The 12580-nt window shown below is 41.2% G+C and overlaps 1 protein-coding gene across 4 annotated transcripts in view; it reads right to left on the reverse strand.

Annotated features, from left to right (window-relative positions):
* babam2 (BRISC and BRCA1 A complex member 2) overlaps nt 1-12580 on the reverse strand; it is a 77739-nt gene that overhangs the window by 37148 nt on the left and 28011 nt on the right. For all 4 annotated transcript variants that reach the window (XM_027168409.2, XM_027168406.2, XM_027168407.2 and 1 more), the window contains exons 5-6: nt 10400-10594; nt 8748-8822 (exon numbers count right to left, since the gene is read on the reverse strand). In XM_027168409.2, the coding sequence (XP_027024210.1) occupies nt 8748-8822; nt 10400-10594 (270 nt within the window). The remainder of the gene's footprint in view (nt 1-8747; nt 8823-10399; nt 10595-12580) is intronic.

The following is a 12580-nucleotide window of genomic DNA, read 5'->3' on the forward strand; positions in this document are numbered from 1 at the left end:
ATTTTTTTTTTTTGGATTACTTAAATGATTCATGATTCATATTAACATCATATAAACACAGGGGAGTCTTCAAACGATTCGTTAAAAAAAAAAGAATCATTTAGGAGCAAGAAATAATAAGCTTTAGAACAAAAAATAAAGAAAGTGAAAAGTACATTGGCGATTTATTGGTGGTTTAGTTAACGACGACAAAGATAACACGCATCGGTTGCACTGCCCGATGTCTTCTGGAAGGAGAAGTCATAATGGGGTACTAATCCCAATCCGGATCCAGATGTCCATATGTGCAAATCTTGGGGAAAGTGTGTGTGTGTGTGTGTGTGTGTGTGTGTGTGTGTGTGTGTGTGTGTGTGTGTGTGTGTGTGTGTATATGTGTGTGTGTTTGTGTTTTAAGAATAATATAAATTTACAAAGAAATAAGTTAGATAAACTCATTCATTCATTCATTCATTTTCTACCGCTTGTCCGAACTACCTCAGGTCACGAGGAGCCTGTGCCTATGTCAGGCGTCATCGGGCATCGAGGCAGGATACACCCTGGACGGAGTGCCAACCCATCGCAGGGCACACACACACTCTCATTCTCTCACGCACTCACACACTACGGACAATTTTCCAGAGATGCCAATCAACCTACCATGCATTGGGGAGAACATGCAAACTCCACACACACAAGGTGGAGGCGGGAATCGAACCCCCAACCCTGGAGGTGTGAGACGAACATGCTAACCACTAAGCCACTGTGCCCCAGTTAGATAAATTAATAATGAAAAATCTAGGAATTTTAAGAACATTCCAAAAAAGACAGATTTTTGGGAAAACTAAATAAGAGAGAACTGGAATATACTGTAAAAGCAGATGGTGCTTGCTGTTGGTGTTCGTTTTTTAACACCGCACCACTCAAATCCATCAACGCTTCTCCTAAGACATTAGTGTTCTACTTAACACGCCATCATTCAGAAGAACCTAGCCTGCACCGTAACACGTAACGTCACTCAACAGGTTCTTTTAAGTCGGAAAGAAAAGAGAGGTCTCTTCCAAACCGTCGTAACGACCACTTTTAAAAAGCTTTTGCTGCGAAAAACAGTTTCGAATCCTAAGGACGTACCGAGAAGAGGGAGCGTCATGTCATGGTGTGATGTAGCATTAAAGCTTAAAAGTTACGAGAGAACCGCTTCAGGACACAGCGAGACAGGAAGTGGAAACTGCTTCGTACGAAGGGTGAAGTAAGAGCAGATAAAGATCTTTCAAATAAGAAAAACAAACAAACAAAAACAAGCCTGGCATGGCTGCAGGAGGAAAGTGAACTGTGCATGTTTAAGGGGCTTCGTGTTACTTTGCTTTCTTCTAATCTGAGAGGAATTCTTTCTTCTTCTTCCTTTTTTTTTTTTGAGATGTCAAGCGTCGAGAACGAAAGCTCTGAAGCAACAAAGAATCTTTTCTTAGTTTCAGCTCTCACAGCATGCGAGCTAAGCCTCTAACATGATCTTTGGGGAGAAGCAGTGTGTTCAAACATCTGACACAAAGAAAGAACTGGAGTGTGTAAGAACGTGTAGAGAGCGGTGTGTTTGCTTTAAGTCTGTGCTTGTTTAACACCTTGTCACTCACGTCCCTCAGCACTGCCCCATACATTGCTCGAGTTAAAGGTGCAGTCAGTGATCTCGCTCGAGGTTTAGCCGGAGCTGTGTTTTGAACTCTGAACATTAAACAAACACAGACTCTTGTTCTTCAGCGTTCCCTGCAAAACCACACCCCGAAACACACCACAACAAGGCCAGGAGGCATCGTTTCTGAACTAGAAAGCGACGTAACTTAGTGTCAGGTCTGTAAACATCTCTGTGTCCTTATGGTTTACACGTAGGTGGTCCACATGATTTGCTTTCTCTCCGTTTACAGAAGGTGGAGCAGGACAGAAACCGGGGCTGCACTCTGAGCAGATGTTTTATGGAAGCTGCCGGAAAATAAGGAGAACTCCAAATATATATGATGCGTGCGTTCTAAAAATCGCAGACCACACCTTTAATCCATCTAACTTCCAATAATTCCTAATGTTACTAAATACAGATACGACCAAAACAAGAGGACATCTAGTTCAGACAGACACTCGTGCATAAGGCAAAGCTTTAATTCGCTCCGAAGGCACAAGCATGGTGACTACGTACTGTATATGTTCACCCCGTCAGTGTGTTGGACTACCAAACAGAAGGTTGTGAGTTTGAATCCTAGTTCCACCAATCTGCCAGTGCTGGGCCCCTGAGCAAGGCCCTTAACCCTCAATTGCTCACTCTGTATAAAACGAGATAAAATGTAAGTCGTTCTAGATAAGAGCGTCTGCCAAATAGCGTTAATGTAAAGTATTCTTGCTCGGTGTGTTTGGATTTCTGCACCGCCTTATGACCCCGCCCCCTTTCCCTACATACAGCCAGACTGAACACACTGTTCACAAAAACATCCACTTTTAACTGAAGAATCTGAAAGAATCCATTACAGAGTGTTTTATAGACGTTAGCTGGCTTGTGTCGATCTTTTAGCTTAAACGTATAAAAGTATGTGGTAGCTCAGTGGTTAAGGCGTTCAAGACTACGAGACTTCTTTGCAGACTACTGATCAGAAGGTCATTGGTTCGAATCCCAGGTCCACCAAGTTGCCCCGAGCAAGGCCCTTAACCCTCAATTGTTCAGGTGTATAAACTGATATAAAAATGTAAGTTACTCTGGATAAGAGTGTCTTGTAAATGTACGTAAAAAGGGCCAGGAGAAAAATACAACCCCAATGTTTTCCCCAAAGAGCATCAACGAATATGTTTATCGACTGCAATCTGCTTCCCACAAGTCGGAAAGTCGTACATTATTGCAGGAGCAGGAAGAGAAACAGAAATAAAGTATAAAATATATAATATATATATAGCTGTGCATGTGAAGCATTAAAAAGAGAGCACTAATACACCAGCGACAACATGATTATTAATATGATCCTTTGCCAGATCTAGAAAACCTTATTCGTTCCTTAATTCCCAATCCTTAATTCTTAATCCCTTCCCTTGCTTTAAAGGACATGCCAATGCTTATTCCAGTGTAAAACGCTCCCTCGGCTGTCTGAACAGTCGCCAATGACACCGTTCGTGAACTCCGACCCTAAGGCTGACAGAAATTCGATCTTCTGTTAGTCATTTTGTTGTGTTTTGTTGTGAAACATTCTGCCTTCCTTATTTGGTATGATATCCTAGATCGTAACCGATGCCCTTAAAAGGCTTAAAGATTGTGTACCGCAATATTTTTTTTCACTCGTTTGGTTATCGATTAATTTTTTATCTTTTAACTGTCTAGATGTCCAGCTTCAGCAAACCGGAATAAGGAGAAAATGTGCAGAAACAAACGGCAGGACATAAATAACGAAGAGAGGCTTAGGGACAAAATGTGAGTAAAGTTGAGACGCTGAGCCCTGAAGGACTCCCATCTGCAGAGTTTATGAGTTAAAACCAAAAGCGGAAAAAATTACTGGAGAGAAATAATGAGATCAATCCTAATTAGACATCAGTGCCCTAGTCCCTTATTTGTGTTAAAAAAGAAAGAGGAGGATGAGAGCTGTGTGGCTTCCCCAAGGCTGGACATTAGTTATGGGTTTGGGATAACCACACCCACTCACCTCCCAAACATACACACACACACACATCCACTCAAAACACTAACACACACCCACACACCCAGACACACACACTCCCAAATAAACACACACACATCCAAATAAACACACAAAAATTCTAAACAACACAGAAATACACAAACAGACATACACACACACACTCTCACAGAGACACACACGACACACACTTACAAATACACACACTCAGGGAGAGACTCTCACAAATACACACACACACACACACACACACACACACACACACACACACACACACACACACTCAAACATTAACACAACACCCACATTCCTAGACACACACGCTCCCAAATAAAACACACACACAGACCCACATACTACAAACATACAGACACACACTCTCACAGAGAAACACACTTACAAATACACCCACTCAGGGAGAGACTCTCACAAATACACACACACACACACACACACACACACACACACACACACACACACACACTCAAACATTAACACAACACCCACGTTCCTAGACACACACGCTCCCAAATAAACACACACAGACCCACATACTACACACATACAGACACACACTCTCACAGAGACACACACTTACAAATACGCCCACTCAGGGAAAGACTCTCACAAATACACACACACACACACACACACACACACTCAAACATTAACACAACACCCACGATCCTAGACACACACGCTCCCAAATAAAACACACACATACAGACACACACTCTCACAGAGACACACACTTACAAATACACCCACTCAGACAGAGAGACATGCACAAATACACACAGACACACTTACCACACACACACACACACACACTCAGAGAGAGAAACGCACACAGACACACACAAACAGTAACACATACAGAGACACGCACTTACAAATACACCCACTCAGAGAGAGAGAGAGAGAGAGAGAGAGAGAGAGAGAGAGAGAGAGACACACACACACACACACAGACAAAAAAAACAACCCTTTATTCACTTAAGACTATTAGAAGAGATTACAACAAAAGAAGAATGCTGAATAAATAAGAGCAGAGCAGAGACCACGCTTTCCATTTAAAACTTCCCTAATAAACTGATTCAGGGAATGTGACATTTCAGCTCATTTAAGACCTTACGGAACAATTTCCATGGCTCTGCTACACTCGTGATCAACATTTAATGGATGACACAGAAGCCCAGAAGACACCCACACTACGCTGGCCTGCCTGCTGACTTATATTAAACATTCCTCCCATTAGATAAGTCTGATAATAGGACACTGCACCTGGATGCTGAAACACCACTTGGTCCAGTCATGACAAATTCAGGCTGGTTTACTAAACCGCATACTGCGAGTCTGAGATCTGGAAATTCTGAAGCGTGCTCGAAGCGCAGCGTCTCTAACCTGTCTGAAACCATAGCGAGCATGAGGCAGACGCTGAGATGGTCTGCCGGTGCCCTTTGAGAGAGACGGAGGCCTGCGCTAACAGCCCGTGATTCTCCACTGGAGTGAGAGCGATTAAAGTGGGTCACGAGCGCCGTGACTTTTGTGGCACAGACCGCAAGATGACATTTAGATCCAAGCGGGAGCTCTGAATTACGCTAAACCACGAGAGCATGGAGCAGATTTCAAAGTATCTCATAGGTACTTCATGTCTGCGATCGTGCTGTGAAGAATACGCACACGGGGGACGTTCTGACAGAATTTAGACAACAGTAACGAAAAAAAATCACTGTTCGAAACCGAATGCCGTGTTTCATCAGTCTGTGGGAAATCGTTAAAAAAAACTTTGGGATATAAATAGATGTCAATGTGAATGCTGGTGTTTTGGTCTAGGTTCATACTTACATCTGAACTCTGGGCACATTTTATGTTTTAGCTCGTCTAATCAGAGATGGTCTAATAGGTGTTGCAGGAGTGACTCTCTGTTGTTGTTTTTAATTCCCACGGAAAAAGAAACTGCTTACGCCTGATCTTGTAGTTACACCCATACCGCTGTCCTTTTCACTCTCTCTGTATCTTGACTAGCAGTAGCTGCACGCTTGTGACAGGCCGCTTTCTCCCTGGAGGTCGTGAGCCCATTCGAGAAGGTAAACATGTCCAGGCCAGTGAGCTAAAACCAGTGAGATGGCACACCGCAGGCAACGATCGCAGAGCATGACACCATTCCTCCAAGCCTGGTCATGACCTTGCCTGGATACTGTGTGGGCCAAAGGACAAACACGAGCATGCAAACCTGTGGCTAAAAGTCAGAAAGGAATACAAGACTGAACTAACCATCTACACAGTATAACATCAGTCGATATTTAGGAAGTGTTTGGTTTCTGCCCTTAATATAGGTGGGAAAGACGAGGACACTTCTGAGTGATTTATTTGATCCCGATCAAAGTAGAATAAAGCAACATCTGTGGTAAATGACCAGAGATTTATACAGAGAATAAAATCGAGAAGCTATCACACTTTCCTTATAATATAGGACACTAACTGTGTTCGATATCACAAGATGAGGTGAGCAAAATACGCAGTAAATTAGTTCACATTTGTCATATATTGTTTTTTTTCTTCAGTTTAATCAGTATTTTATTATTGTACTAAATGTATGGAGTTGTGAAGTTGGACTTTATGAAGGAGGACATCTGTTATACGGCTAATCGTATAAATGCACGAGACACAACGGGCCTCGGTAAAAGGCTGCGAAGACGCCGTGAAGACAAGAGATTTAAGCAAGAATTAAGATAACAACTGATATTCAAGTTTTCTCTTAACATATTGTATGTAAATGAGGAATAGTGGTAACCTATCACAGCCCTGATGCTTCAATGTCTCTGTTTGCCTTATATGGTCACAGCTTCCTGTTCCTGTTCACCTGATTGTCTGCGTTACTGAGCCGTGTTTTTTAAAGTCTTGTTTCTTAATATATACACCTCTGCTTAAAGTACTGATAATAATTATGAAGATACGCGCTTGCGTCATGCCTCTCGAAAGCAATATATACATTCAACAGACAGTAAACTGGGTGACGTAAATAAAGTACTCGAGGTACTTATAATTATAAACACACGGCATAAAAGATAAGAATGTGACAAAGTCTAATAGCAGGCCAGACTATGAAAATCGGGAAGTGAAACAAGATGACTTTCTGTTTTTTTAAAGCTGCATGCTATGAACTGGATTTAGGAACAGCACACGTATCTTAATCTGTCAGCGCTTATGTGTGGTTTGTGCATGGTACGCCGCTCAATTAACGTGATGAGTCGCACAGACACGGACGTGTGACGGGGATGACGGAAGGTCTCGTACGAGTGTGTCAAAAAGGAAGGAGACTACAGAGCTGCTCGAGAGTACTAGTGCTGTGCATAAAACATCCGACACGCAGTTCCTCTGTGAAGAAGATGTCTACTAGAGAGGACGTTTTTTTTCCTCTTTCGAAACCGATGATGAAACCTTAATCCCATTATCCTAATTGAAGGATTTCATGCAAGGCCAAATCTTTAAGGACCAGAATATCAGATTCACAATAAAAATCTTAAATTCTATCAGTTGTATAACAAATATATCACCGAGCTGTAAATTATATGCGGTAATATATACGGTAGACGTGAGGCACCAAAACTACCAGATTCACTAAAATTCTTAGCAACGTTTGCCTTTTTCTGAAAAGAATGGTCATTTATAAAAACAAAACAAAACAGAACAACACTATTCTAATCAAGATAAAATGTTTTTGTGACATTTTTGTGATTTTATACAGAAAGACCATCCTTCTCTAGGCTGTTTTGGTGCAACCTTTAGCTTTAGGTAACCTCCAGTTCACTTTCCTACAGGCAGATATTGCTAAGATGGGGCTTTGGACGTGTTAGTGACCAGAAATGTCCCAAACTCCCTCTGACACAGTCACACAGCTGGACTGAGCTCAGTTCAATCAGTGTCTGCACTGAGAGATACAACATGAACACAGTGACAGTAATGACGGATGCCGCTTTCCGTATGTTTATCATCATTTTAGCTCTCGTGGGGAGGACACAAAACCAAGGCCACAGAGACAAGACCTCCTGAGGCCATATGAGCTCTCTCTCTTTCTCTCTCACACACATACACACACACACACACACACACACACACACACACACACACACACACACACACACAGAAGGAGAAGGCAAAAGCAGGGGAAGAGAAATAGCTACAGGGTGAGTCTGAGAGAGATAGAGATGGAGAGGGAGAGAAAGAGAGGGAGAGAAAGAGAGGGAGAGAAAGAGAGGGAGAGAGAGAGAGAGAGAGAGAGAGAGAGAGAGAGAGAGAGAGAGAGAGAGAGAGAGAGAGAGAGAGAGTTACAGTGCCTGTAGTTACAAAGCAGCTTAGAGCTGATAGGGACTGACATGCTGCTGATGATTAGTCAACTCTCAGCCACAGCAACCACTGTACACACACACACACACACACACACACACACACACACACACACACACACACACACACACACACACACACACACACGGCACTTATTTATGGTTGTGTTTACCCTTTGTATCAGAGGTGTGTTTCTCTCCTTCTGCACAATCTCTGTTGTTGCACAAGTGCACAATTAACATAAAGCATTTAATAGTAGAATTTAAGTAGAATTCCACACCTTCTTGACTGACGGGCACATAGGCCACACCCCCTTGACTTAAGGGCACATAGGCCACACCCCCTTGACTGTAGGACACATAGGCCACACCCCTTTGACTTAAGGGCACATAGGCCACACCTCCTTCACAAGCCCGGACAGTTTCTGTATTGTGACTGCTAAAGCAGGGACTAAAAAGAAAACAAGCACTAAAAAAATGCTAGTAATGAGTAATATGATTAGAGGTACATGTGTTTTGCATGTCACAGGAAAGACAATAGAAACGTTGATTCCTTACTCAGTGCCTCTCAACTTTTTTCCCAAAATACATTACTTTGATATGGTGCTGCCTTTGAAATCTGTGAAACTTTACACCCCTACTTAAATACTTAATATTCCTCTGCATGAGCGCTGGCATGTTTGTTCACACATCTCACTGTGTGTGTGCGTGTGTGAGTGTGTGAGTGTGTGTGTGTGTGTTTGCATGCCTTTATGCCTACCTTGAGGAGGTAGATGGGTATGTTGCTGAAGTCCACCGGGAGTTTAAGCAGAAAGCGGGCAGAGAACTCGCCGGTCTGAAAAGCACAGGCATAGAGCCCATTAACACACACACACACACATATATGAACATGCACACAATAAACACTGTGCCTATTGATACAGGCAAGAAAAACAGTGCGCTGAAGGTCATAAGAGTGAAGCCGAGAAACAAAACAGTGCTGAATTAGATATTTTGTCAGATTTTGATAAACATATCAGTGCAGCGATGACGGCTTTCGCCAGATAACGTAGCGTGACAGAAGCAATCACGGGACAGAGCTGGGAGATATGAGGATATAGTATCCATACTGTACTATATCACATCAAAACATGATCAAAAACGGCTGACATGACACCGCGAACCTATTTATTTCTGTTTGTTGATTTAGTTTCTTTCTAAAGTCTTGGAATTTGTTAAAATCCTTTGTAAATACTTTTGCAACCCAAATGAATCCATTTTTTTTTTACATTTCTACACATCCAAATGATCATATGATGCTGACCACCGTGTTAGACGCATTTACAGTTGCATCATCATATGCTCTTCTGCAATGTTTGGTAATAACTGTCAGTTATACCACAAACCACAGTTTTATTTGCCACATCCCTTTAGAGGCAATGAAGCAATGTATAAAAAACACACACCCATATTGTACAGTTCCCACTATTCGGTGCTCCAGGTGCTTAAGTACAGAATGAACTCAGACTTCTGAACACAAAAGCAAACAGACGATCACTTTATGAGGATTACGGACATTCGAAGAGAAGAAACCAACTCCACGTGGTCCATGATGACAACAACAATCCTCATTAATACAAAATTGTCTGACTGTAGAAAGGACATTATTCATAATAACACTCTCTGGTGTTTATAACAATTTATAATCACACCCTCCAGTGTCACCCGAATCAGGATGAGGTTCACTTTTGAGTCTGGTTCCTCTCAAGGTTTCTTCCTTTTCCATCTAAGGAAAGTTTTTCCTCACCACAGTCACAAACACATTTAAATATGTTTAATTTGCCACCAGTCAACATATAAAATGTATGTTTTTATATAGGGTTTTTGATTATTTTATAAATAAAATAATAAACATTATTTTTTCCCCTGTTCTATTTATTTTATTATTATTATTATTATTATTATTATTATTATTATTATTATTATTATTATTTAAATATTTATTTAATTATTTTGCTTTTTACTTATTTTTATAACACGAACAGCTGAAAGGCATTTTATACGTCATGCTGTATATAGGGGTACGACAGTACTGCAGATTTTGTGCGTTTTTAAGAGGGAACTCAATGTATTTCAACGTTAAATCTATGGAAAACTTGTGGCAGGTTTGCGTTATTTAAAAAATGATTTCATCAACCAGCTGTATCTTTTCTCACAATTATTAATAGCATTATAATAAAAAATCCTAAACAATCTTCTCTCTCATTAAGTATCATTATTCCCACTCTTCAGCACTGGTATTTGAACAGGATCGCACATAAACTGCTGAGCCACATCATGTCACATCACCTCTTGTGGGTTTTGTGTGTGTGTGTGTGTGTGTGTGTGTGTGTGTGTGTGTGTGTGTGTGTGTGTGTGTGTTCAACGCTTTACCCAGCTGTTCTTGCGTCCGGCATAGATCTCCATGCTGCGTCCGTAGTTGGGGTCATCGAGCAGGCTGTCGTACTCGAACAGCAGACGTGAGCTATCTCTCAGCCTTTGGCACTGGTACAGGTGGTACTGCTGCAGGAGTTCCTTCACCAGCTGCAGCAGGCACTCGCAGTCGCTGGAGTCCCAGGCCACCAAGTGCTACACAAAAACACAACAAGTTTATCTTTCAGGACATTTCAATGCAGTCTCAGTTTTATCTTCTATTATGGTACAACACTGCAGGAATAGATGAAAAAAAAAAAAACAGGGCAAACAGTTAATGAGGACATGGGTTTTATTTCAGAGAAAGCGTGCAGCTGAACACCAGTGTTGTTAAGGTAAATCACAAAATCAACGACATTCTTAGAACATACAATGGCGTGTTTCTTCCTTGTGGCTCCAACTTTCTCAATATAATTTACATCGCTAAAAGTTCTAAAAGTGACGTGAATTCTAAATGCCGAAAAAATGCATAACAGAGTATGGTATAAAGTATAAACAATTTTTAAAATATATGTGGGATGTTTTTTCTTTTTTAATACAATTTTTATACCCTTGATGATTTGCCCTTTGTGAAAACAGTTTATACTCAATTCCGGATCAGTTCACAGGAATTCAAAGACTTTTCTGGGCTCATTCCAGGACTCTTATTCGTGATGTCAACATACCGAACATCCTTTCAACACACTTGAGTGACTTTACACTGTACTGCCGTCAAAGATTAAAGATGTCTAATCACGCTATCCTCCTCATCCAGAATAAGAGGAGTTTTCTTTCGAGTCCGGTAAATCGACGACTTCCTCCTGAGTTCTCAGGGAGTTTTTCCTTGCCACTTGCTCATTAGTAAACTAAATCTACATGTTGATTTCTGTAAAGTTGCATTACTGGTAAATAAATCTAACTAGCCTGGAAGAATAAGAAGTCCATTTAATAAAGCGTTCCATTTTTATTTATTTATTTATTAAAAGATATTTATTAATTAATTGCAGTTTAATGACAAATGAGTCCTTACTTAAAAGTTTACGCAGAGCTATAATAAGAGAAAATAGATGGATGGATGGATGGATGGATGGATGGATGGATGGACAGTTTATGATCCTACTTTACTTGAAGAAACTAGTGATTCGTTTTGTTCTAAGATTTTAGTTATGTTTACAAAGTAAATCATACTGTAATGTAAAATCACATGAGTAAGTCTGTGTGATTTAAAAACTGGTCTTTGAGACAGTTATCTACAGAATAGATTTTAGCTCTGGCAAAACATGTCATGGGTGACGGACTACAGTCGGGTTAAGCTGAAAACAAGTCACGTCGAACTCCCTTCCTGATCTAGTGACCCATAATTACATTCTCCCAGCATCCTCTTTACGGGAAAATGGCTGACCTACTGGATATCCTGTAGTTTCTTTCATCCAATGCTGACTCTTCCTTGAAGTTTCTTTCATCCCCTGTTGATGTCTCGCTCTATTCATAACCAGGGTAGAATTCAGCCATACTTCTGCCAAAGTATTTTAACAATGTGGCCCATAGTATAAGAAAAATAAGCTGCTGAGATTACTGGCAAAAGAGGAAGGTGACTGTTTACTCAAGGGGGAAATGAGCACAACCTTGTTTCCATGCCAATTTCTCCACAATGGCTTAGAATGCAATAGTGCACTATCAATTAAGTTAAAGACAAGACGTAAAAAATAACAGTAAGCCCGGGATTGTTATTCCACATTCTGGCATTAGGGTTGGGGGACATGTGTGCCAGCGAGGAGAACTGAGTGGGTGTTTGCCAGAAACGACGCTTTCAGAGAATGTGTGAGCGGAGAGTTCGTTCTTGCCAGCACAGTCTGCTTGCCTCATTTTGCAGACCTCTCCTCCTACAGGCTGACCTCATTTGCATAAGTGATCCCTGATTTGCATGAGCTTTCTTGACGAGGAAACAGGTATGTAAATTCATTGCATGGGGCAAAAACCTGAACCACCTCATTTCACCTAGCGATCCACCGTCCTCTTCACTGGCCTGATTCTACGGAACTGGTGCTCCAAATTTCCGAGGGGTAATTGCTTCCTGATGCACGAAGGCTCACAAAGCCTTAAAATAAATTGCAGTGACACTGAATCTTAGATAGAAAGAAACAAACAAGAAAAAGCATTTAA

This window comes from Tachysurus fulvidraco, chromosome 12 (genome assembly GCF_022655615.1).
Source record: "Tachysurus fulvidraco isolate hzauxx_2018 chromosome 12, HZAU_PFXX_2.0, whole genome shotgun sequence".
Classification (NCBI taxonomy): domain Eukaryota; kingdom Metazoa; phylum Chordata; class Actinopteri; order Siluriformes; family Bagridae; genus Tachysurus; species Tachysurus fulvidraco.